At 40.2% G+C, this 26,656-nt stretch overlaps 2 protein-coding genes and 1 long non-coding RNA gene across 6 annotated transcripts in view; 2 read left to right on the forward strand and 1 right to left on the reverse strand.

Moving 5' to 3' along the window:
- Positions 1-4,709, forward strand: rhno1 (RAD9-HUS1-RAD1 interacting nuclear orphan 1). Its single transcript, XM_088346816.1, has 3 exons — positions 1-137; positions 1,342-1,523; positions 1,588-4,709. Exons 2-3 carry the CDS (start codon positions 1,365-1,367, stop codon positions 2,134-2,136), a joined length of 708 nt encoding a protein of 235 aa, XP_088202942.1. The 5' UTR covers positions 1-137; positions 1,342-1,364; the 3' UTR covers positions 2,137-4,709.
- LOC148356738 (uncharacterized) lies at positions 38-7,438 on the reverse strand. Its single transcript, XR_015851956.1, has 3 exons — positions 7,304-7,438; positions 5,997-7,228; positions 38-2,103 (listed from the first exon to the last, which is right to left on the reverse strand). It is a non-coding gene; the product is annotated as an uncharacterized LOC148356738 (long non-coding RNA).
- The window catches only part of tulp3 (TUB like protein 3), a 26,791-nt gene continuing 5,939 nt past the window's right edge, over positions 5,805-26,656 (forward strand). Inside the window, exons 1-11 of one of the 4 annotated variants that reach the window (XM_088346812.1) lie at positions 5,805-5,970; positions 8,567-8,772; positions 10,683-10,724; positions 14,123-14,171; positions 17,377-17,539; positions 17,602-17,832; positions 21,325-21,437; positions 21,505-21,681; positions 24,586-24,698; positions 24,760-24,868; positions 24,934-25,032. In XM_088346812.1, the coding sequence (XP_088202938.1) occupies positions 8,735-8,772; positions 10,683-10,724; positions 14,123-14,171; positions 17,377-17,539; positions 17,602-17,832; positions 21,325-21,437; positions 21,505-21,681; positions 24,586-24,698; positions 24,760-24,868; positions 24,934-25,032 (1,134 nt within the window). In that variant the 5' untranslated portion in view covers positions 5,805-5,970; positions 8,567-8,734. Of the gene's footprint in view, positions 5,971-8,566; positions 8,773-10,682; positions 10,725-13,296; positions 13,586-14,122; positions 14,172-17,376; positions 17,540-17,601; positions 17,833-21,324; positions 21,438-21,504; positions 21,682-24,585; positions 24,699-24,759; positions 24,869-24,933; positions 25,033-26,656 lie in introns of all 4 variants that reach the window. The other 3 variants (XM_088346814.1, XM_088346815.1, XM_088346813.1) reach the window with 3 other exon arrangements.

The raw sequence follows: 26,656 nt of genomic DNA on the forward strand, positions 1-26,656 counted from the left end.
TCAAAACGTTGACCAAATAGGAAGTACATTACATGTATCAAATCTACGGTGAAACTGGAAGCAAAGAAAACATAAAATAACCACCAGATATACGTTTTTTAATGACTACAATTTCACACAAGAAGAACATGCACAAGGTGAGTGAAGCCGTTATATTGTGGGCACAATTACTACAGAATTACTGAGTGTCGATCTCAATGGAAACGCTCAACATAGCAGTTGTGGGTCGTCACGGCCTGCAAAGCCTTCCCTGCTGGCCTACAAATATGTGAATCATGTGATGCTAATTATATATTGTCCATCAATACTTATTAAAACATTACAAATTGTCCATCAACTTCCTTTCATTGCTTTTCTCCTGACTGCACCGCTTCCAGATGTGTGCTTTAATATTTCAGCATTTAACAAATCACATTTCAGCCATTACTTGTTTCCAGGGTCTGAAAACGAATCGGCTTTGCATGCTTTAAGGCATAAATTAAGTGACTATTAAGCTTTTGATTAAGCCAATCAGATGCAGAGTTGGCGAGTCAGCGCTTGTCAGGGGGCATAACAAAACGTCAGTGGTTTGACAAACTATGATTGGCTAGGTGGCAGTAATGGAGGTATTCCAACAAAAAGTGAATGAATATAGAGTATCCCATGTCCACTACTTCTGTCGAAGGGACATTTTCAGCCCTAAATTGGATACTTATGCCAGAAATACGAAATGACAGACTTGACTCAGCATTAGTTTCGTTGGCAATAGAAAAGATCTTGATGGAACTCAAACACACGGAGGATCGGTGTGACAGTAAATTGAATTTTCTTGAGAAAATAAAGGAGGATGGATTTTGTGCATAAATGTAAACGTTTTTTCGTGAGTCAAATATGGCAATATTCCTTAGTGATATTTTAATTTTATGGGGTTATTATTGATGTTTTTTTAAGTGTTGCTTAATAGATAGATAGATAGATAGATACTTTATTCATCCCCGTAGGGAAATTCCCACTTCCAGCAGTATTCTTTTGTTGAAAATAAAACAATAATCACAAGAAGTCTCAAAGGCTGTACAGACTATTGCAGACTACAGTCTAATGTTACACCATCCCCTGACCTAAAACTTAAATTAGGGCAAGGAAAAAAACAAAAACCTCAACATGAGTAAAATGAAGAAACCCTGAGAAGTACGGTAATCCCCTTTTTAAGATTGACAAGGCTGCAAAATGAGGGTTGGATTAATTCAGCCTCCTGTAGGCTTAGGTGTGAAATTCACGGCCTGTCACTGCAACATAGATATGCAAACAAATGTAATTTTGAAGTGAAGTGTACTTCAAATAAAGGTGTTTTATGTCCTCCAGTTCTTCAGATATGCTGTCTTTTAATGCCTCGCAAACACTCCAAAACCAACAAGCCTTCATTGCTGTTCGCTGAGCGGCCTGTGTTCGGCACTAGACTCCCGTCAAGTCCTGAAATCAGGGCCGCCCTGAATCCCAAAGAAATCCTACTTCATACTCAAGCACACAACAACCAAAGCTCCTGGGTAACTTGACATGCAGACGTACAGTTTTGTAACACATTGTTAACCTGAGTATTACTTTTTAAAGGTAACCCCACAGTTTGACAAGTCCCTGGAGGCCATAGCTCCTTTGGCGAGACGTGGCAGGCACCGGAAGTGCGTCCTGGGCAAAAGCCTTCGGGTCACAAGCAGTCCGCTTTCCAATAAGACCTCCAGAAAGTTCCCCTCATTGCAATTCCAGTCTGACGGACACGCTTTGCATCTTCAGTCAAAAAGTGTTGATTGCAAGCAAATTGCACCTAAAAGGCAAGTCTTGAATAAACACAATGCTGGTGCTACCATCTCTGCTTCCTGTCGTCCAACACACAAAGAGAAACCCTCTACAAGTTCAACATCTAATGTGGACACTCCAGATGAAATATCCCAAAAAGAACATGATTCCTCTCCTTCTTCTCCACATTGGCTCTTCGCTCAGCAACGTACACCATCACCGTGTCAGCCGCCTCACGTGCTGGTGCCGGACACACCGGAGCGTTACTACAACCTGAAGGTGACTTGGAGGACTCGGATGGGGTTGATGGCAATTCTGGAGGAGCGAGGACAGCTAGAGGAAAGGGACAAGTTTGTCATCAGCTAACACTGATACGTTTTGCCCGAATGCGAAACCTCCATCCAGTTATTTTTGTTCGCATTTATTTCCGATTTGGTTTGCAAGTTAGCTGGTGCCTACACTAGAGGGGACACTCTAGTCCATCAGTAACACCTATGAATATTACACTAATTCATTATCTGCACCGCTTATCCTGACGAGGGTTGCGGGGGGTGCTGAAGCCTATTCCAGCTATCTTCAGGCAGTTGGCAGGGGACACACACCATGTTGCCAGACAGTTGCAGGGCACACCTACTCATTTACACCTAAGGACAATTCGGACCCGCCATTAAACCTGATTTGTCTGTTTTTGGAATGCGGTAGGAAACCAAAGTGCCTGGCGGAATCCCACGAGAAGATGCAAGTTTTGCAGCTGGAATTCAATCATGGACCCTTTCTCTGTGGGGTTGTGTGCTAACCACTTAGCTGCAGTGTCACACTTACATAGGAACAATTGTTTATGTTTTGTTGAATGGGCAAAACATCAGTGTGTGGAGAGAATACAGTGGAACCTCGGTTTTCGAACGCCTCTCAGTTCGAACAAATCATTTCTCGACCAAAAATTTCGAGAAATTCTTGCTTCACTTTTCGTTCAAAAAATCGGAGTTCGAACGCCGGTACGCTAGGGTGCGATGCTGTGCGGCGTACGGGTGTAGACTGCCCCCACCCCTCGTGAAGAACTGTTATGACGTGCGCGCGCACTTCTTTTTGCTTTCGCTTTAGATATCGGTGAACGGAGTGGTTTAGCCCCTAATTATGCCTCCGAAGAAGGTCGGTGCAAGCAGAAAAGTTGCTAAAGGTGAAAAAAGAAGGGTACCGCGTACAACTATTGCATTTAAGAAAGAAATAATAGCAAAATATGAAGAAGGTGTGCGAGTTTCCGATCGTGCTATACATACAGCATGGCTTCTGCTGAGCACCACAAAGGTAAGAAATCCTATTCATAATTCTTTTCTTTATCCTTTAACCGCTCACCACTTTTTGTGGAGACCCGGGTGCTAAATGACGTGTAAACGACCTGATTTTTTTAGTTGTACACGTTCATGTTAGCGTAATCTTTCGTACGGAAGATTACGCTAACGCGAACGTACGATTAGCCTGGGTTAGCTTCATGTTTACGTTCATGGTAAGCGTTCAGGGTGTTGGAACGGATTAAAATGATTTTACATTACTTTTAATGGCAAAAACGATTTTCGGTGATCGACCAAATCGGTTTTCGAATAGGGTTCTGGAACCGAGGTTCCACTGTACATCGAACATTTAAAAATTTGTTCAATATTCCCTGGAAGACAAATTCACATTTTGATGTCCAGGGCTTCAACGTATATTTTTAAGAACATGTTTCCACCAGCATCAGGAAATGTGGTCTGCTTCCAGCATTATAGAAGTGTAAGCCTAAAAAGGTCTGTTAAATATGTAGTTCATGCACATTTGCCTGTCCCGTGAAAGGCCCCCGGTTCGAGACCAAGTGGAAAACGTATGTTGGCCTGGAGAGGGATGGGCACCAGCAGGCTGTACTTGCACAAGGCACACCACAGGAAATGGTGCCCTTACGACCCTAGTGGTTAAGGGATTCATCCTACCAACTGACCAACTTAAAAATACTTGCTCTGTACAGTCTTAGGGCATGTGTTACATTCAGGTGGCACTGTCTTTGTTTCGCTTCTGTTTTTCAGGCACCATATCTTCAGTTTTTTTGTCCTGCCCATCTGCTATCTCACTTGCTGGTTCAGCCCATCAATCACCGTAACAAGGGGAATGAAAAACATTTGCTCAGAAATTTTGTGTGTGTGAATATCTTTCACGATAGCAACACTGATCCAGAATATTTATTCAGGATTCGTATGGGTGCTTCATATCCTTAAAAATTCTTGAATTTGAATGTTTTCAAGGATCAAATAGTGCCTGAATCTTGGGTAAAGTGCGTGTAAATGCTTGAAATTGTTGCCATGCTACAAGTCTTATTAAAAATGATGCCGACACTGCTCTCTAGTGGCTTCACTTTGCCATTGCATTTTTTCCGTTTGATTAACAGCTGGCGGTATTAGTTTGTCCTATGAAGCGCCATAGCCTCCTTTGCTCCAAAAAGGACAGGGGCCTGCTACTCCTTATAAGGGCACAATGAAATGTGTGTTAGTGCAAGGCTTACGTATTAATTATGGACATATATTTTGGGCCATGCAAAAAAATCAAGGTTTCCCAGGGGTAAATTGTAATAGAACTTCCTGCAACTGAAAATGTAAGGTACATACTCATGTCATTTTTACCTGACATCTAAACGGGCAGCACGGTGGCGCAATGGTTAGTGCGTGTGCGGCACAGTTCTGGGGTCATGAGATTGAACCTTCCTGTGTGGAGTTTGCATGTTCTCCCCGTGCTTGCGTGGGTTTCCTCCGGGAACTCCGGTTTCCTCCCACATTCCAAAAACATGCAGTTCAGGTTAATTGGCCGGTCCAAATTGTCCCTAGGTGTGAATGAGCGAGCGAATTGTCTGTCCCTGTGTGCCCTGCCACTGGCTGGCAACCAGTTCAGGATATATATATATTTAATTTGTGGCTTTGCAAAATACATGATTCACACCAGATTTCATCGTTTGAAAGTACTCGGGAAAACAATGGGAAGTTGGCCTTGAAAGTTCTTAAAACGTGTTTGAACTTGGCCATGGACAAGGTTTGAACAATTGTATTGACACTTTTAACAGCAAATAAACAATGTGAGGTTTGAACCATATTTCTCTACACTTTTAACAGCAATTAAGCATATTTACAATTTCATTATATCATATTCCAACAATATGAGGTGTATTAACCATGTGTATCGTCATTGTCCAGTAATTAAAAGTGGCTTACATTGCTACTAGGGTTGGGTAGGGTTACTTTAAATGGATTACTTTCAATTACTTTTGGATCACTCCAATACCAAATATGCTAATAAAAGACAAAATAAACGAAATATGAATACAATTACTAAATTTTGTGCAGGCTTGGGGAGTAACGGAATACATGGAACGGCAAAAATGATGTTGGCAAGCTGTTTGGATTTATTTTCATTTTGTTTCTGTCGCATTTTATGTTAGTTTTGCCGGAGATCAGAGAGAGCAAAGCCAGTAGATAATGCTTACCACGTGTTGTGAGTCATAATTGTATTCATATTTAGTTTCTTTTGTCTTTTATTAGCATATTTGGTATTGGTTTGAACAATTGTATTGACACTATTAACAGCAACATTTTTTTGGTTTGAACAAATTTATTGACACTAATAACAGAAAACAATCATGACAATCTCAACAGCAATTAAGCACATTCACAATATTATATTTCAATATGACGTTTTTAACAGCAAACACAATGTGAGGTTTGAACAACCCTTCTCGAAAATCTTAATAGCAAATTATTGGAGTTGAGTTTGAACAATTTTATTCCAAAAGTAATCCAGTTAAAGTAACCCTACCTAACCCCGATTGCTACCATTAACGCCACCACAAGACAATGTTAAAGTGCAATCGTGTCTGATGGTCATTATGACGGCGGGTCAAAACTCGTCATGGAATTAACTTGCAACCCTTTTATTTGATGTTAGCGGTCAAAACGTATACTTTGAAACAACGAAAACAAACGCGACGAAACCCCGTGCCTATGAACGACACTCCGTTTCCCACAGAATCGACCAATCACAAGTGGTCTTGCTGACGTATTGGTCAATGAGGGCTCGCCTTTGTACGGCCTACGGTAACTAGGGACGGGGTCGCTTCTCGGAGAAAAAACGTAGGCACGGAGCCCTTCCCTAGCAACCACTGATAAACATGAGTTATTACACCGTCAGGTAAGAAGAAACAACTTAATACTCACTTTTACACACTTTCTTTGTGTTTCTTGAGGAGGGTTGAGTCGCCCAGGCTACGGTGTTGTTTTTGTCAAGGGAAAAAACGAGTCATCCTGAACTTTTTGTACAGGAGGAGACTTGAGCTAATGCTAGGTGCTAACGGTACACATCGAGAGATAACGTTCTGCGGCTTTTTCCAACTGCGGCGACTAACTTTTGGGGGAACAAATTTTCATACCTGTCAACTTGATCCCCTTATTAATGATTGCAATCCCCCTTATAAAGTGATAATATACTTTCCAAACACAGCAAGACAACAATTTCTTCACAGCAAGACTGACTAGAGAGAATATAAACACACAGGCAGGGTTGGGTAGGGTTACTTTAACTGGAATACTTTCAATTACTTTTGGAATACTCCAATAGCAAATATGATAAGATAAGACAAAATAAACTAAATATGAATAAAATGATGACTCACAACACGTGGTAAGCTTTCTCTCCTGGCTTTGGTCTCTTTGAAATCCGGCAAAACTAACATAAAATGCGACAAAAACAAAATGAAAATAAATCCAAACAGCTTGCCAACATCATTTTTGCCGTTCCATGTATTCCGTTACTCCCCAAGCCTGCACAAAATTTAGTAATTGTATTCATATTTAGTTTCTTTTGTCTTTTTATTAGCATATTTGGTATTGGAGTAATCCAAAAGTAATTGAAAGTAATCCAGTTAAAGTAACCGTACCCAACCTTGCACACAGGTTATGTGTGTAAACAAGTTTATTGACCAAAGAGACCACATTTACTGTTCTTTTAGCATTTTTAGTTCTTTCCCTACTCGCAGTAAGTTTAAGTGTTAGGTTTCACACGCAGCAGTATGCATATTTTCCCCTTACAAAAACACGTTTTACGGCGTGCACAGTTTGAAATGAAAACAATAAAATAAAAGTGGGGGGGAAACGGTATGTAGTCAATAACGCTACTCAGACAACTTTAAAATCAATTCGCGGTGTTTCTTGTTTTTTTCTACTTGTTGTTTTGGATTTGGATTAAAATCCAAAATGTATTTTTTTCCATGCATACCGTTGCACCTTAAAGAGGGAAAACAAATATCTGCATGTTTGTGCTTGCACGCCTGCTGTGTTTAATTTTCAAATACATTCCTGCGTTGGAGTCTGGCGCGTTACGTGACGATCCACGCGTGTGGATTTGTTGTCACAAAGTTTGAGTCTGTCGTCTCTCTCCGTAATATTTTCATCTGGGGGGCGTGATAACATAATTGACGACAGGGTTTATTTCTGAATATTATGATTTGAAAACGGTGCTTTCTCACCTGCCGTGATTTTCATTCGCTTGGATGAAATAATTCTGCTTTGTGCTTTGACATAATCGCAGTGTAACAAGTGCTCACCGAGTGTTATAACACAGTAATGACACTGTTATTACCAATACTTGTAGCTCCCCGCCCTCCACCATGCAATTACTTTCTCTGCGTCCCTTGGCACCTCATCATTCGAATCGCGTGTCTCATCAACGTCATCTCTGAGGACAAACACGCAACAACAAACGAGGCTCTCGGGGGTTGGGCTCTTGCGTATAGCATACCTGTCAACCTGTACGTTTTTGCCGTACGACGTACGTTATTATGCATTTTGAGACGTGTACGACGTACAAGAAATCTGTACGGAAAAACGCAAATTTGTCAATTATGGGTACCATCCGGTATACACCGACTATCACGAAACGGCAAATCAATCAAGTCAAACGAGTTCGCCGTGGTAGCCTCTATCTCGATATCGTTTTTTTTTTTCCCGTTGCAAACGAAGCGAACGGTTTGATGCTACTGTGCGCATGCATCTTCCCCCTCGGATTTCATGTGGTAGTTATGTAGTGAAAGGAAGTCCGTCTCTTTTTAGAGAACTGGCTTTTCTGGCTCAACTCATTAAAGAGAGCCGGCTCTCAAACGGCTCACTTGCTTTAATGCATTATATTACGAATCATTATTGTTGTATAAAGAAGTTAAGAAAAAAAGTATAAAAGGAGAAAATGAAAAGAGGTTTGTGGTTGGTTATCCCTTTAATCAGTGTATTACCAACAATAATTTAATGCAGAAAGTTAATCAATAAGTTGAATAAGAAAATATATTATTATACTTAATTATTATTGCATGTATTTTTTCCTTCTTCAGTGAACGTCCAAGCTACTTAATTTTTGAACTTTTTTTTATAATAAACCTAATTCATGTCAAGCAACTCAGTATCTCACAACAAAATGTTAATTAACAGTACATATCATATAATGAAACACATGCACAATATAACATGTTAAACTACATAAATAAATACGTTTGAAAAAAATATGGTGTAAGATTATTTTGTATTTTGCAAGGGAAAAAACATCATTTTGTAAGTGCATGGAGCCCTGGAGGTTGACAGGTATGGTATAGTGACGGGTTGTTTACCCAGAGCAACTTGGGAGCTGGGCATAAGAATTCCAAAACACTACGGTAAAAGTAAAGTCTTCATTATAAAGGAACGGATGTCGATTTTGTAGATTTTTGCTCCCAACCCTGATTGCTGTTGGTCATGATTCTTAGCATTGATGTCATGGGAACAGCAGCCACCCTCCTTCTCCTTCGCCCCCGAGTTTCACCAGTCATCCAGTTTTAATCTCGCGAGTGGGACTCGAGATCCGAGTTGTTTTATCTCGTAACGAGCAACAAAAAGGGATACGAGTTTGGGTCGGAGCGTCGCTTCGAGACGGAATGGATTCGCAGCTTGCCTACAGCCGCTGGTCATACAGGTTAGAGTCGATGTTTTGATTCTCTTGGTGATGCTGTTATTGGTATTTTTTTGATAATTAGAAGCAGGTTAAAAAGTTCTGTCAGATCGGGCTAGTTTTTGTTTTTATTTTTTTAAATGTCATAGTTTATTTAAATTTCATTTAAAATTTACTCTCGGACAGTGGCCTCTCAACGTTTTTTTTTTAATAAAACATAAAATAATAATTTCAAATCAAATAGTTAGTTTGAATTATTTGACATCTAGATGTCACACGATTGTGTGTTGCACTCAGAAACAAGTGCTAAAATCAATGAAAAAAATACCAGTGGCGGACTGTGCATTTCACACCTAGGCCCTCGGTGATGGCCTTTACTGATGTGTCGTTGGCGAAGGAACCACCTTTATAAGCTTGGAAGTGAACGTTTTTTTCTCTTGTGATTTGTCCAGATACATTTTATTTTTCAGGGATTTTTATGTTGTTGACTTTATATTTGTTTAGCATAAAACAGGTGAAAATAGTTTTGTATTTTATCTGTTTTTGTACATCTGTTAGTATTTTAATTTGTATCCTGTGTTATCAGGGATAATGTGTTTTACATAACAAATGTGAAGTTTATTCATTTATTTCGTAGCTTATTTGTTGTGGTCCAGTAAAAAAGTTGAGTAAAAAAAAAAACCCACTCAAATAAGGTAAACGTGAATGGTTTGGTAAGTAAGTTTGTCGGTTTAATTATTTTGAAAAAATGTTACTAGAATAGTCTGATAGTAATAAATTTGCGTTCTTTTGGGTATTATTTGTATTTATTAAGAAGTAAAAAAAGACTGCGAAATATTGTACGAAAGGAAAAGCGTTATTTTTATAGGGATCAAAGATTAGAAATGCATTGCTCAAAAGACTGAAATTGCAGCATACATAGATAAAACACATCACTATTAAATTTCCTCATTGATTTCATGGAGAATTTTCATTCTGAGCTATGAACTATATAAAAAAAATATTCTCCTTGCTGATGCCATATTCATGTTCTGTCATGACTTTTTTGTTGCACGTGCAACTATGTTAACTTTCTAAGATGTGCTTGAATAAACTCTTCTTTTCTCATCTTTTTCCTGGTTGGAATTGGCATTTGGACAGCATTCGAACCAGTCCTTTTCTTACTTTCGTCATTTTCATCCTAGAATAAAAGATAACTGGGACACGCTCGTGAAATCCCCCTCGCCCCCATCCACCCCTCCCTTTCCTCCAGCGTAAAGTGCTCTGTGGCCCGAACATTGATGATAAAAGTAAAATAAAAGCAGATAGGTGTGGTGGGAAAAATACAAAGGCCCTTTAAACTCATTTGGTCATTGTTAGCACATACTTGATAGAAAAAAAAAATCTACTTTTAACTTTTTAAGGACGTCTCAAACAATGTACTCCGCCTTTTGATTGTCATTTTCACTTCTAAAATCACAATGTTTGTCTGCTATGATTAGCGCATCGGCGGCACAGTTCTGAGGTCATGATAACGAATCCTCCTGTGTGGAGTATGCCTATTCTCCCCGTGCTTGCGTGGGTTTCCTCCGGGCACTCTGTTTTCCTCACACATTCTAAAACCATGCATGTCAGGTTAAATTTCCGGTTCAAATTGTCCTTAGGTGTGAATGAGCAAGTGAGTTGTTGTCCCTGTGTGCCCTGCGACTGGCTGGCAACCAGCTCAGGGTGCCTGAAGATGGCTGGGATGGGCTCCAGCACCCCCGCGAAACACTAAGAGGTGTAGAAGATGGATGTCTAGTTTGATATGTTTTATGAACGTTTAGATGTCACTGCCGCTTTCAGTCACGTAAGCCCAAGTAAATGTAAATGGAGGAGAAAATGCAGTACATTCATGGATAACAGCATTTGAGAAGTCATGCTTTTAAGTCTTTCCTCTTCTTTTTCCCCGGAAGACCCTCAAGCTCCGCCAGCCTCGCATCCACGCCGTTGTCAAGGTAAATGCATCCAGCAACCTACGCTGTCACCAACACCTGCTCTTATGTTCCTCAGAGTGGACCATGTGCAAGTACAGTAGGTAGAGAAATGTAAAAATGTTTGGTAAAATAAGAGAAATCAAAAACTGAAATATCACATCCCCATATGGATTTGCATTCTTTGCAGCAGCATTCATATTTAACTCACATGTGGTCCATTTTATCTGATTATTTTTAAGTTCTGCTCTATTGTTTAAACTGATAGGTAGGAATGCATAATCGGACTGATAAAAAATAGGAAACCGGCTAATTTTCCTAATGGAAAAAATAACCCCCGATTACGTGAAGCCACAGTATTTTATATTCAACAAGGTGACATTACTTGTTAAAAAACTTTTTTGTCAGTTACTGCATGTTCCTTTTTACAATTTTTTTGTTTTCTAAAGTACATGGGTGCTTGAAAATCCTCGAAATGCTTGAATTTTATTGTTGTGTTTATAAGTCAAGTCAAGTCATTTGTATAGTCCTGTATTGTATTGTATAGTCACAAAGAGTCTCAAAGAGCTGCACAGACCACAGACTATTCCAAACTACAGACTATTATTAAACCATCCCCTGATCTAAAACCTACATGAGGGCAACGAAATACTCAAAATCAACAGCATTAGAAAAATGAAGCAACCTTGAGAAGGGACTGCACATGAGGTATTCCCCCACAAGAAGTCTCAAAAGAGCTGCACAGACCACAGACTGTTGCAAACTACACACTATTAATACACCATCCTCTGATCTAAGCCCTACATGAGGGAAAGGAAAAACTCGAAATTCTCAGTATGAGGTAAATGAAGCCAATATTAAAGTGCTTGAATTTTGGGTGAAGTGCTTGTAAATGTTTGAAATTGTTAAAAACGACGCAGACACTGGTCTCTGGTGGCTTCACTTTCCCATTGTGATTCCTTCTACCCTCGTGATAACTGCAGCTGGCATTCGTTTGTACAGCATTGTCCTATGAAGCTTCATCACCCCCTACGGGTCGCGCCCAAGAAGACATGTGCATGCTTCACCTAAACAGGGCACTATGAAATATGTATTCGTGCAAGGATTATGAATCAAGTATGGAGTTTTAGTATGGGCCATGCAAAAAATTAAGGTACCGTTTCCCAGTGGGAAATTCAAATGGGAAAAATTTTCTGCAATTCAAAATTGAAGTTATTATTTTACTCAACACCTATACTGGGAGATATTTGTCTCCAAAACAAATATATTCACAAATTACTCAATAAAAATCATATGTCCTTATAAATTCGCACGCTAGATTAAAAATTAAATATGGCTCTGGAAAATACATCATTCACACCAGATTTTTTTTTTAATATTACTGGAGAATTTGAAAAATTGGCTTTAAAATCTCAAAAAGTGCTTTAATTTGGCCATTAAAAAGTGTACAAACCATAAAAGGAAGTATGGCGTAGCATAACTTGGTCGTGTCTTTTCTCTACCTCGTTGACAAATGCGTGAGGCATTGGAGAGCGTGCTGTTGTGATTGTATTAGCTTCCAAACTTTATTGAGAACTTTGAGCTCTGTTTAATCGAAGTTCCTAAGCGGACAGTGGCTCCTATAACCCTCAAATAACACAAGTTTGAGAAAACCAAAACTCTGCTTGGACCTGTCTAGCCAAACTGAGCAATCATGGAAGAAAAGCCTTTAGGAGAGAGTTAAAAGTATAGCTGGTCCCCACCAGGCGGGTTTAATGGCATAGTGGACTTTATCTTTCTATCGATCTATCCACCCTGGTCATATCCCTCGAGAGGGGTGACCAATATTGTATAGCTTGCCGAAAAACACATGACTCCCAGACTATGAGATGTAATTCTCTGGTCTGATGAGTTGCATGACTGAACTGTACATCCGGATACAGAGATATATTTGAGGTAAATCTTCAGAGTGCTCATGACCTCAGACTGGGCCTATGGTTCACCTTTCAACAATGACCCTAAGTACACAACCAGAGCCCTGACCTAAACCCAATTGAGCATCCCTGAAGATATCTGAAAAAAGCTGTCCACAACGTTTACCATCCAACCTGACAGAACTGGAGGGACCCTACAGGGAAAATCCAGTTGTAAAAAAATCATTCCCAAGAAGTCATTCAGCATTTCAGTTTCTTTTTTTAATAAGTGACTTAAACTTTCTAAATTTCATTTTTTTCTGGCATGATAGGGTGTAAATCAGAATAAGAAATACAATGATTTTGTTTCTTTACTTTTTGTCAATGACAAGATATATCAAGATATAAAACTGTAATTTCTTGTGAAGCATCAATAACAAGTGGGACACAATCAAGAAGAGGAACACACTTTATTGGATATAATAAACCTTCTTAACAAATAAAAAACAAAAAAGTGGGTGCGCAAAATTATTCAGCCCCTTTCAGTGCAGCAAACTCCAGAAGTCCAGAGGTTCAGTGAGGATCTCAGAATGATTCAATGTTGATATAAATGACTAACGATGATAAATGGAATCCACCTGTGTGTAATCAAGTCTCTGTATAAATGCACCTGCACTGTCTTAGTCTCAGAGGTCTGTTTAAAGCGCAGAGAGCATCATCAAGAACGAGGAACACACCAAGCAGGTCCGAGATACTGTTGTGGAGAAGTTTAAAGCTGGATTTGGATACAAAAAGATTTCCCGAGCTTGAAACATCACAAGGAGCACTGTGCAAACAATCCTATTGAAACGGAAGGAGTATCAGACCACTGCAAATCTACCAAGATCGGGCTGTCCCCCTAAACTTTCAGCTCATACAAGGAGAAAACTGATCAGAGATGCAGCCAAGGGGCCCATGATCACTCTGGATGAACTGCAGAGGTCTACAGCTGAGGTGGGAGAATCTGTCCATAGGACAAAAATCATTCATTTACTGCACAAATCTGGCCTTTATGGAAGAGTGGCAAGAAGGAAGCCATTTCTTAGAAATATCCATAAAAAGTGTCGTTTAAAGTTTGCCACAAGCCACCTGGGAGACACACCAAACACTTTTTTTGTTTTTTATTTGTTAAAAAAGTTTAAACTATCCAATAAATTGTGTTCCACTTTATGATTGTGTCCCACTTATTGTTGATTCTTCACAAAAAAATACATTTTTCTATCTTGATGTTTAAAGTCTGAAATGTGGCAGTATGTCACAAAGTTCAAGGGGGCCAAATAGTTTGCAAGCCACTGTAGCTAAGAGACATACTCCACCCTTAATTTTCAATAATAATATTCATGCTCGTATGCTTGTTACTTTTCCTGGTCAGACTACAAGACTAAGGCTGAAATTGCAACTTAATAGTTGTGACTTCAGATGGGTCAGGAACAAAGTGCTCTACAAAATCAAATGTTAAAAACTAAGATGTTTTCCTTCCCATTCCCGCAGCGGATTCGATGAGCACAACAGCGTCATGCAGCAAAAGCTGGAAAAACAGGTAAGCTGAGCATGGTGAAACAGTAGTGTGGTGCATGATGGCACCAAACTCCAAGTTTCAGTGGTGCTCTAAGTCAGGGGTAGGGAACCTATGGCTCGGGAGCCATATATGGCTCTTTTCATGAGTACATATGGCTCCGAAATAAAATGTAATTATTGCACATCTCTCTGTGGCGTTCCAAAGTCAAGTGATTTCATCCAGATTTTGGTCCATATAAAGCTGAAGCAACTTAATGCAGAAGTTTGATATGAAACCATTTAAACTGATGAATCAAAACGCTGGCAAACGACTTTGATTGGGTGAGCAGTACAGGTGGGCGGATCCCTGCACACAGCGCAAGGCACTTCCTTCTCTCTCGCTCAGTGCAGTCTACACCGAAAGTGAATATAACGATACGCTTATCGTTTGCAGTAATTTGTGACATTTTTAAACAAGAACTTTGCATGCACATTGTTTTGAAAGCCTTAAGGACAAATTTCATTAAAAAAAAATGCCTCAACACTCTTAACTAAAGGTGGAAGACAAATTGTAAATGGCATATTTACATTGATTTGGGACACAGGATTTGGCATTATTATCATTTCATACATTTGATTAAATCATCAAATGACACAGTGAAATAAAATGTGCTGAAAAATTAACTTTTGTCTAGAGACCGTGTTTGGCATTTTTTTCAATTTTGTCTGAAAATATGTGGTGTGGCTCTCTCAATTTCTTTTTAAAACATTTTTTGCTTTTATGGCTCTTTGGGTCAAAAAGGTTCCTGACCCCTGCTCTAAGTTATAATGAAATAATAGTGCATCGTAACAGCTGTGTAATGAAAAGTAGTGCAATAATATTTAGCAGAAACAAAGATTTCCGAATAAGTCGAGAGATTTCATAGTTGTGCGCACTTGTTTAGGGTGGTAATGGCCCTGGGGAAGGAACTGTCTCACAGCTTGTTTTATAATTCCTGTAACAAATAATATCTATATAAAGATCAAATTTGCTTTAAAAATGATTAAAAAAAAATAAACATTACGAATTTTAAAGGGACAGTGTGTATTATTTAGCGCTCCCATAAGGGTAAAACTACACTTAATTCATTAAAAACAAATACAATTATTTATATAGATATTGAGCAAAATTAACTTGTCGGGACCAGAACGGAAACAGGACCCAATTGCGTAACGTTTATCACAAGTTTCATTGAAGGAGAGTGGAAGGGCTGCGCCCACGATCCGGTGTTTGCTGGATGCGGGAAGCAAGTCGCTCTTGTACTCGGATTGTGATCCGAACAAGGAAGTGGATCTTCCGTAGCGAGCGATGGCGGTGTCAGGGACAGGAAAACTGGTCGGTAGCCGGGACAGGGAAAGCAAAGCGTGGTCAGGATCAAAACAGGTCGTAGCTGGAGATAAACGGGAGGAAAAACCGGGACAGGCGGGAGTCAGGGTCGAAAAAGGCTTGCCTAGTATACACTGAGGTTCACAGTCGGACTGACAACAGTGGATTGACAGGACTGCGTTTAAGTAGGGACAGGGAGCCAATCAGAAACCGCGGAGGTTGGCTCGAAATGAGCGGGCACAGGTGATTCACATCGGTAATCATGACAGACCTATCATTTTTTTTTTGGAATACACGCGGGTCTAAAAATTTGCATTCATTTTACATAACATGAGCCATAGCTGGAAGGGGCTGACATAATTGGCAAAGGCTTGGCAAAAAAATGAAAATAAAAATGGTGCAGTTGGGTCACTTTGAGTCTCCGTAATTTGTATTCTTCCTTGTGCTTTTTTATGACTCGTTATCGGTTCGACTACTTGCATGCCAACGCCGCACAGGGTTTTTGGCCCCGGGATCTCTGAACTGTTGGGCCGACGTGCTAACCATCAACCGTCATGCTACCTATTTTATAAATGTTTTTCTTATTCACAAATAACTTCTGTGCTGTCAAATCAAAATTTAAAAACGAATCTTGCTGGGCAGCACGGCAGCGCAGTGGTTAGCGCGTATGCGGCACAGTTCTGAGGTCATGGAATCAAACCTTCCTGTGTGGAGTTTGCATGTTTTCCCCGTGCTTGCGTGAGTATTCTCCGGGCACTCCTTTTTACTCCTATATTTCAAAAACATGCATATCAGGTGAATCAGGCAGTCCAAATTGTCCCTAGGTGTGAATGAACGAGTCAATGGTTGTCTCTGTGTGCCCTGCGACTGTCTGGCAACCAGTTCAGTGTGTCCCCTGCCCACTGCCCGAAGATAACTGGGATGGGCTCCAGCACCCCTGCGACCCTACTAAGAATAAGCGGTGCAGATGTAGGATTAATCTTGCTACTATATTGCACTATTTGATTCCAAACCCAGTTAAAACTGATTTCAGGATAATATCTATCCACTTTATTACTACAAATTATGTTTAATCGCTATCATATGGATGTTCCTGGAAAACAAAAATGTGGTTTGAAAATGTTCATGTGAAAATAATATTAACATTAATTCAATTACTTGATGTGTTTTATAGTTATTTAGGGTTAACTTGGATGCTTTATGGGCCAGGAACAAATTCATTGGTTTTTAGTTATTTCATACTGGGAAAATTCCCTCTCGATACGAGCATAATCTGGAAAGGAATTGATCTCGTATGTAGAGGTCTCAACATATAACAAAATAACAAACTCTTCTTTTTAGGATAATTCTTTAATTCCACTCATTGACATCAATATGAAAATACTGGCGTGTACTGTAGTTAGTAATGAGCCATCACTTTGTGGATATCATAGTCAATAGGCGTTGTAGGAAATGTAGTTTTTGGTGAAGCCACTCTTTTTAACCTGTTTATTTTAGACGCTCAGAAATTTTAAGCTCACAAAGTTGGACTTCTCTTCATGCTAAAGCCTGTGTCAAACTCATGGCCTGCTGGCCGAATGTGGCCCGCCATACCATTTTATGACACGCGCTTTTGCATGAGGAGAACTCCAACTTTGTTGGCGATAGAAAGCATCTTCTATCTATTGCAGTTCTTTTGTTGGTCCATAGCGTTATGTTGACATTTTTTATGTATATGTACAACTTAGACCGCAACTTGATTGACACACAGGCAGACATAGGCAGAAAAGAGACAGATGTGACTGTTTAGTTTATCAGAATGCGGAGCAGATGTAGTAAAACCGCAAAAAGTAAACCCCGAGAGATGGACTACTGTAACTCATTTTCTTTGGTGCTATTGCAGAGGTCCTTGCTGGAGCAGAAGCAGCGCCGTAAACGTCAGGAAAGCCTCATGGTGCAACCCAATCCGGAGGCCCTACCCAGGCGGTCTAGAACACGCCGTGGCGAAGAACAAGCCCCGCTGGTGGAGTCGCATGTCCAGAACATTGAGGGCATTGCTGGTGACGGTAAGAAAACAGGAGGAAAAGGAGAAGGCAGGTCTCTAAAGATCTATTTTATCTCTCTATAGGCATTACCGGACCGGCAGTGTTTCAGGGATCTAAACCTCAGAATAAAGGAACCAAAATACAGATCATGTCCGTAAACCCGCGACAGACCCAAGTCAAGAGCCAGCCTCTCCACAAACCCATACCTCCTCCTCCCTCTCCTTCAGCGGCTGCTGGGGACATGGAGAAGTCTCGGGTCAGGGAGACTGTGCACAAGCCTGCTACAGACATCCACGAACTTTTGCGGAAACAAGGTGACAAAATGAAAAAGGATTTTTTTTCAGACTTTTTTGCCTATCCTTAAAAAGTCTTAAAAGGCATTGAAGTCCTTATTCAAAAAATAAGGCCACCATGGCATTAAAATGTCTTAAATCGAATTTTCCAAAGTCTTAAAAGTGTCAACACATTAATAAGATTTTACATTTGTTTGAAGTAGAAAGATTTAGTAACATTTATCCAACCATCCATTATCTGCACCGCTTATCCTCAGTAGGGTCACGGGGGTGCTGGAGTCCATCCCAGCTTTCCTCAGGCAATGGGCAGAGTACACTTTGATCTGGTCACCAGCCAGTCACAGGGCACACAGGGACAGACAACTCACTCGCACATTCACACTGAGGGACAATTTCAACCGTGGGAATGTGGTAGGATCCCGGAGTGCCTGGAGGAAACCCACGCAGGCACGGGGAGAACATACAAACTCCACACGGGGAAGCTGCGGTAGCTGGACTTGAAACCTGAACCTCCGCACTGTGGGGCTGCGCGCTAACCACCCAGCCGATGGCAACCTCGCATTCTTTTTCATTATCAAGTTAGTTGACAAACACTTTTTTATTGTTATATATCATACAATATTTTCTTTTGTGCACTATCGTGTCCATATTTCCATAACTTCAATATTTGAAGGAGGGAAATTAGAAATCCGATTCATCGATTCATCGAAGAAATAATCGACCGATTCATCGATTATGAAATAAATCGTTAGTTGCAGCCCTAGTTTCAACTACTGTTTACGGTCAAGGTGTCACATCAACGGACCCCATTTTGGCTGTAAGTGGCTTAGGAATCTCATAAATCAGGGGTCTACAACCTTTTTCAAGCTACTTTTAGTTACCAAGTAGCGCAAAGGGCACCCACTTTGATATGAATTTCTAAAAAAGCAAGTTAGCTTCATGGTTTGCTAAATACCTAAATGATCTGATCTGCATTTTTTATACAGCGCTTTTCAAGTCAATGACTTCCCAAAGCGCTTTACAGTGTGCTTCACATTTCCCAATAGCGACCTTGTATTGCAGCCATGTAAGACGCTAGCCTGGTTATTGGGGGTATTAGGGGTTCAGTGTCTTACCCAAGGACACTTTTTTGTCCGGGATTCGAACTGGGATCCCAAGACGAGCGCTCTACCTCCTGAGCTACTGCTGCCCCAAAAAGTAGCTCGATAGTTAGCTAGAAACTGTAACCAGGTAAAAAACTAAATGGTAAAAGAGTAAAATGCCAACATAACAGCCAAATGGGAAACTAGTTAGATAGCTAGCAAAACTTTGCTTGATAACTAGCAAAAAAAAGGTAGGATGTTAGCTAGATAGCATGCAAAAAATGAATTAAGCTAGCTAGATAGCTTGCTAAATAGCCGAAAAGTTAGGAAGGTGGATATCTACAAAGCCAAAAAGGTAGCCAGATAGCTAGCTAAAAAAGGGCACATTTTTTTGCTCATTTGCTCTATAAAACCCATAAATTGGAATTTAGTTTTGTGTATTTCCTGTGAAAAAAAAAAAAAAAAAAATCAAATACATTAGTTGAATGCATGAATATCATTTTATTCTCTTAATGAATTGCTTAAAATAACTGTCAATATTTGAAAGAAACATTTTTGTCCATGAAGCCCCCGAACTGGAATTTATTTTAATGTCTAAAATAACAACTTAACTTGTTGTAACTATGTTGTTAACAGGTTAATTATTAAAATAAGGTAAAATACAATAAATAAATTACTAGAAAATCTCAATAAACCCCTTCCCCCATTTCCCTTAGGGGATGAATAAAGTATCTATCTATCTATCTATCTATCTTAAGTCAGTATGTCCATAATGCTACATAATAATTGATCATATATGGACAAAAGCATCAAAAGCAATCTGAAGAGCCGTTTGGGTGGCTAAATAGCCAGCTCTTTTTAGTGAGCCGGGCCGAAAGCGCCGCTTTGTTAAAAATGACAAACTTGCACAGTAACATTGACGTAGTCAAGTAGGTAAGAAGTTTCAGACACTGAAACATTATGGCATTAAATGAGATTAGTATGTACTGCTGTTTTTGGTTTATTGGCCAATTTTCAACCGGATAAAATACCGCACACCAATGTTCCCTGTAATTTTCCACGGGTCTGAGCGTTCACACAAAGTCGGTGAGCAACGCTTGAAACAACAGTGAGCAACCATAATCCCAAGTGTGGCAAGATAATTCATTATCAAACATGTCCAAAACTTGACATCAAGTTACATTTTGCTGAGTTACCGGCAATGCAAAATTATTTTTCTCTTTTGAATGAATTGACTTATGTACTATTGCAAAGGTTGTACGGCCTACAAACGTCGTTTGTTCTTACAATTCTTTCACAAGATATCCATTACTTTTTATTTCCTGATATATTTTGTCGCATAATATTAACATTTTTGGGGGCTTATTTAGTCGGTTGGAAATACAATGTTGGCAACAAGATTCACTTGATATAATTGGAAATTATTTGAATGCAACACAAACTTTTTCTTCTTTTTTTCTGTGTTTTTTTCTACTTTTTTTAAAATTCCTTTAAAAAAAATCTCATTGTGTTTATTTTTTTCCGAGCTGTTCCTTTTTTCTTTTTGATCTCGGTTTACTATTTCTTTCTTTTCTTTTTTTCTGGCTTTTTACTAAATGTTTCCTTTTTTTCTCTTCCTCTTGTTTCTTTTTTTCTCAGCTTTTCACTAGTTTTTCATTTTTTTTTTTCTTTTGTGTTCTATTCCCCCCTTCTTTTAAGTCATTTTGTGCATAGTTTTACATAATATTTGGTCATGTTGGGATTAAAGAAGCAAAAAACAACCTGAAGAGCCGTTTAGGACCCGAAAGAGCCGGTTCCTTTTAGTGAACCGAGCAGAAGAAGCCGGTTCTCGACCAACTCTACTAACTTTACTCAACTTCGTTCTACTTCGACTCGACTTCCAAATACCGCATTTAGGACACAACGTCAGGGGAACCCTTGTATTTTTACTTTCATGCACTGTAACTTTGACTTAAGTCGCTTCTTAATTAGTAATTTTAAGCCCTCATTTTTGTGCGCCGGCTAGATTTTCTTGTGCGCAGAGAATGTGCGAGCAGTGCGCAATTGCGCACGCGCGCAGCTCAGAGGGAACACTGCCCGACACCCTTAATTTCCAATCAACTCCTAAAGATAAAATACCTCAAATGATGGAAAATCGTGAGTTTAAAAAACATCTGCGGACACAGAAATATAAAAGATGTAAATGTTTATTTAGTCTTGTTTAATTTCATTTTGTTACACAAGACAGGCGTTATTTTGTTATCATAAATCGGCCCTCCTCCCGAGTCCTCGCAAATAAAATATCACATTTCTGGTTTGCTTCGGGCTGGGTCCTGCAAATAATGGTAATTGGTCAGGCTCGGGCTGTGTCAAGCTTTAATACCCTTGGGCCTGGGTTGAGTCGGTCTGGACTTCTTAGACCCGATGTTACCTCTAATGTTTTTGTGTCCAGGCCTGTCCACCAGCATGAATTTTGACGAATCCAGCGAAGACAGCGACGATGAGCGTCCGCAATCGCCGATCCCGAGCGCACAGATCACCTCTGCCACGGTAGCCAAGAAACCGGTGAGAAGTTTCGGACTCGACAATGCTCGCCATCCCCTTGGTTGCGCCTTACACCGTTTCTCCCCAGGAAGCGGTTGCTAGCGGTTCCTCCGTAAGTTCGCCTGCTATCGAGGTGTCCAATTTAGAGGAGTTTGTGCTGAAGCCGGCACCACGTGGCACCACCGTCAAATGTCGAATCACCCGCGACAAGAAGGGCATCTATCCCACGTTCTACATGCACATGGAGAAGGAAGACGGCAAGAAGGTGAAACCATTTGCTTTTTTCAGGGTTTTTCGTGGCTCTGTGAATTCAGGCAAAGGTGGTACCATCCAAATTAAAAATAAGCAAGTTTCAATACCAGGTGGACAGCGACCCTATTGGGGATATGCTGCACAGAAAATGGATGGATGGATGGAATGCCAGGTGTAGGGATTATATATTGGATTAAAGCTAAAATAGTTTTAGGATTTCAGCGTGCCGATTGCAGTTACCTCAGATTCTGAAAAGACGCCAGGTGTTCACTTTTTCAACTTTCTTAGAAAGAAAAAAAATCTCAGAAGCGGTGACTTTCTGTACTTATATTTTCCGCGCACAAGAAAATCTAGTCAGGTCACAAAAATGAGGGCTCAAAATTGCTAATTAAAAAGAGAATTAAGTCAAAGTTACAGTGCATGAAGGTAAAAATACGTTCCGCTGATGCTGTGTTCTAAATTCGGTATTTTGAAGTCAAGGTCGAAGTAGAACGAAGTTGAGTAAAGTCGGTAGAGTTCTTCGAGAACCGGCTTCTTCGGCTCGGCTCACTAAAAAAAACCGGCTCTATCGGGTCCCAAACGGCTCTTCAGGTTGTTTTTGCTCCTTTAATCCCTACACGACCAAATATTATCTAAAATTATACACAAATGACTTAAAGGAAGGGGCGAAATAGAACAAAAAAGAAAAAAATACCAAAATGAAAAAATAGTGAAGAGCTGAGAAAAAAAAACAAAAGGAGAGAAAAAAATTAATGACAAGAAGGTTCATTAAATAAGCAAAGAAAACACAATTCCAATGTTTTCCAGTTCAGGGGATCAAATGCATGGGTGGAGAAGCACCTTTTCTGTTACTGGCTCCATCTAGTGTTAAAACTGAGAAGTGCAACAGAGTTGAGCTCAAGCGCCATGTGCGGGCCATATTCAACTATATTTTCAGAATTTGTTTCGGGCCAATAAAAACTGCCGTAGTTTGGACACCCCTGGTTTAGAGTGAATTGTAATGCGCTTGTGTTGGGAGATTTGAATGCCAGAGTTGGTAATGTGAGGAAGGAAGGGCTGATTAGAAGATTTGGTGTCTCAGGAGTGAACAAGAGTGGCAAGAGACTGATTGAAATGTGTCTGGAGCGGGAGTTCATGGGATGAAACAGCATGTTTAGGAAGAAGAATGTCAATAAGTACTAATGGATTAGAGTGGCAATCTGTATACGGCGCTTGAGGTGCGTAAAACAGCTCAGACTCCAGGCATAGTTTGTGAAGATGTATGACGCATGAAAAGTCAGCTGTTTGCAGATGACACTGCTTTGGTGGCTGACTTTGCAGCAGGACTGATGAATGTAGACAAGAGTAAGGTAATACGTTGTTCGAGAGGTGGTAACGTAGGTGGATTAGGAATTTTGTTGAATGAGGTAAAGTTGCATGAGGTAGATGGTTTTAAGTATGGAGGAGGATGTGAAGAAGAGGGTGGGTGAAGGGTGCAATGCAATGGTTATGCTGAATGGATTGTTTAGATGTAGTGCGCTGTGAATGGATGGAAAGCAAGGATTGTATGAAGGTGTGGTGGTACCAACAGTGATGTATGGCTCAGGGGTGCGGGGTTTGAGAGTAAATGAGCGTAATAGGTTAAATATGTCTGTGAAATGAGATATTTGCCTAGTATGTGTGGAGTGACACAACCGGATACGTTAAAGAATAAGGTAGTAAGAAGATCAAATCGCATTCGCATTGTTATCGTTTTTCGAGGAATATAGGAAGCTTAAGCAACCGGACTAGTAGTGTTTTTGATAGTTGTTTAGTTTGGATGTAATAATTAAGGATTATATTTGTAGGTGAAAAAGTAGAAATATCGTGAGTATATTGTAAATATTGAATAAAATTGTCACAGTTGCCATGGCGCCCAGTTGGTCCCAGCCGGGTGGCGTCGGGTTCTTTCGCAGTTGCCACGGTGCCCAATTGGCCCCGCCCATGGACACCGGCTCAGACGCGTTGACTGATTGCTCCTTCGGAGTACTTAAAGGTGGTCCTTTGAGTCGTTAGTCGTCTGAGCGTCTGAGATACTTCTGTGAAACTTCTGCAAGACTCCTGTTAAACTCTGTGTAATGCCTAGTTCTGTGAATTTGCCTGCGTTTGATCCTGTTTTATTTATGGCCTGATTTGTTTGATTTTGACCACTCTTTTGTTTGGATTTCAATCCACTTCTGCAACCATTGATCCCCGGATCGAGTGTGCGCGCATTCCTCCTCTCCTACCTCATACGAACGTAAATAGTACTCATGTCTATGTTTCTTGCACAATGTTGACTGCACTATGTTTACTGCTCAACTTGCACAATGTTGACTATTTCTTGCACTATGATGACTATTTTTGCACCAAATGCATATTGCACAAACCCTTACAATACCAAACTGTATGTAACATCCTACATGCCGACATTTCTTGTGTAAATTTTGTGTAAATTATAACTACAGTATAACCTTATCCTCCTTGTTTTATAACTTTATCTTTTCTGTTCCTTTATCTTCTTGGCTTTTTTTTACCTCACTGTAAATGTGTGAAACTGGAGTGTCATGCCCAATTTCGTTGTCACAATATGTTAACCCATTTTGTAACAATGACAATAAAGGTATATTCTATTCTATTCTATTCTATTCCCTAGTAAATTGTGAGTATGTTATGCTATTGGGTTCTCAATCCATGTTTCCTGCCCTGACTTGTGACAAAAATACTGTTGAACTTCCATTTTGCTCCTGTTATATATTATATGAATTATACTGGCAAAAACTTCGACTTATTTCAGGGTTATCAACGTTTTGTATTTAGAGCCCATGCGTGGTGGAAAAGAGCAGCTTGCCGTTTTTCTGGGTGCAGCCACCCAAAAAAAAACCTGCATTGTATTTGCTTCTGAATTTCCCTCCGTAAGGTGTTTTTGTTGGCTGGGAGGAAGCGCAAGAAGAGCAAGACGTCCAACTACCTCATTTCAGTAGACCCAACGGACCTCTCAAGAGACGGCGAGAGCTTCATCGGCAAACTGAGGTAAAAGCCAGGAGAAATTCCTTCTACCGCTTGATATCGTTACTGATGTTCTTCCCGCCAGGTCCAACCTGATGGGCACCAAATACACGGTGTACAACCACGGCGTCAACCCTTGCAAGAACTCGGGCGGGGACTGCGGCACTCGGCAGGAATTAGCCGCCATTTGCTACGTGGGTAAAGCTGGATAACACCACCGATTTATACAATGTTCATTGTTTTCTCGTACGCCTGCCAGGAAACCAACATACTTGGACTCAAGGGACCACGCCAGATGACAGTTATCATCCCGGGAATGAGTCCTAACTTTGAGAGAGTCCCCGTCATGCCCGAAAACGTGAGTTCAGAGTTCACTTACAATTAAGGCTACTATTGTTTAAATAATCAGATTGTTTTTTTCGATTACCGTAAATTCCGGACTATAGAGCGCACCTGATTATAAGCCGCACCCACCACATTTTAAGAGGAAAACCAATTTTGTACTTACACAAGCCGCACCTGTATATAAGCCGCATGCGCCCACATAAAAAAATGTAACACAAACACAAAATTAACCCAAACCCGACGAAGTCCCGCAATTGAAACTGAATGTCCTTCATTAAAGTCCACAGTCCAAAAATCAGAGCCGGCAAAATGAACGGAAAATGATACCAGTCCTTAAGGTTTGATGCAGACCTGCAGAGTCCGGGTCCTATGAAAGCAATCCAAGGAAAAAAGTGTATATTTTCAATGGTAAGGGTGGGAAGAATATATATCCACTATTGTCTGCCTCGTCCACAAACACTCACCTTTACCGGCCCCCACTTCCCGTCAGTTTTTTTCGCCCCTTTTTTTATTCGCCTGTGGGAAACATATCAGAATAAGTGTCTGAAATAAAGACTTTACAAAAATATACAGTTGCAAATACATATTATACATGGTTACACATATTTACAAAGAAAGACGGTACACCGAGAGTTTTCAAAGCTTTAATAATAATAACTTTCATCCCAAACGGTGTCTGTGACAGGTAGCAACACGCGAGCAACACGTTCGTAACACAGGGTCTGTTAAAAAAACATACCGTACTTGATCACGGTAAACCGTCCTCATCTTCCTCCTTACAACTGAAGCCATCGAAAAGCAACTTTGTCATATAGATGACGTCCCACGCTCCCTTATTCCAAAACACGCTAGCAACACGCTCGCAACACAGTAAACAGGTCTGGTAAAAAAAAAACATACCGTACTTGTAAAAATTCCGGTAAACCGTCCTCATCTTCCTCCTTAGAACTGAAGCCGTCAAAGTCGTCTTCCTCAGTGTCGGAAAGAAACTTCATCATAGAGACGTCGTCCCACGCTCCCTTATTCCAAAACACGCTGGCAACACGCTCGCTCCTTCTTTATCGGACTGCTCGATTGCTTTTTAAAAGATTAGATTTTGAAACAAAATTTGTAATTTACTCTTTATTCCAGGGGTGTCAAAACTCATTTTAACTCGGGGGCCACACGATAGAACAAACATTCTGTCGGGGGCCGGACTAGTAGATTAAAGAGAAAGAAAAAGAGAGAAAGAAATAAGAGAAAGAGGGAGGGAAAAGGCGAGAGGGTGGGACAAAGAAAGAAAAAGAGAGAGCGAGAGAGAGCGTGAGAAACAAAAGATAAAACGTCGTGAGAGAGGGGGAAAAGAAAGGGAGAGAAATGGAAAGACAGAAGGAGAGAAAAGAGCGCAAAGGGTATGGAGAGAGAACGACAAAAGGAAAAAAGGAAGTTAGAGCAAAAGAGGTTAAAAGACAGAGAGAAAGAGACAAAGAGCAACAAAGGAAGAGAAAAAGAGAGACACAGAGAGTAAAAAAGACAGAGACAGAGTGGGAGAAAAGGGGTGGAAAAGAAAGAGAGAGAGAGAGAACAATACGTAAAAGTACAATGTCTTTGTGAGAGGCACCTGGCTTTGGCAACATCAAGTGGACATATTTCAACCT

Source organism: Urocampus carinirostris, chromosome 11, assembly GCF_059441175.1.
Source record: "Urocampus carinirostris isolate Australia breed hairy pipefish chromosome 11, RoL_Ucar_1.0, whole genome shotgun sequence".
Lineage (NCBI taxonomy): Eukaryota > Metazoa > Chordata > Actinopteri > Syngnathiformes > Syngnathidae > Urocampus > Urocampus carinirostris.

Excerpts from the sequence above, each read along its gene's own strand:
- rhno1 (XM_088346816.1), top strand. The coding sequence starts at position 1,365 with ATGCCTCGCAAACACTCCAAAACCAACAAGCCTTCATTGCTGTTCGCT. Across the intron at positions 1,524-1,587 it reads ACAACAACCAAAGCTCCTGG|GTAACCCCACAGTTTGACAA; the intron begins GTAACTTGACAT and ends TACTTTTTAAAG.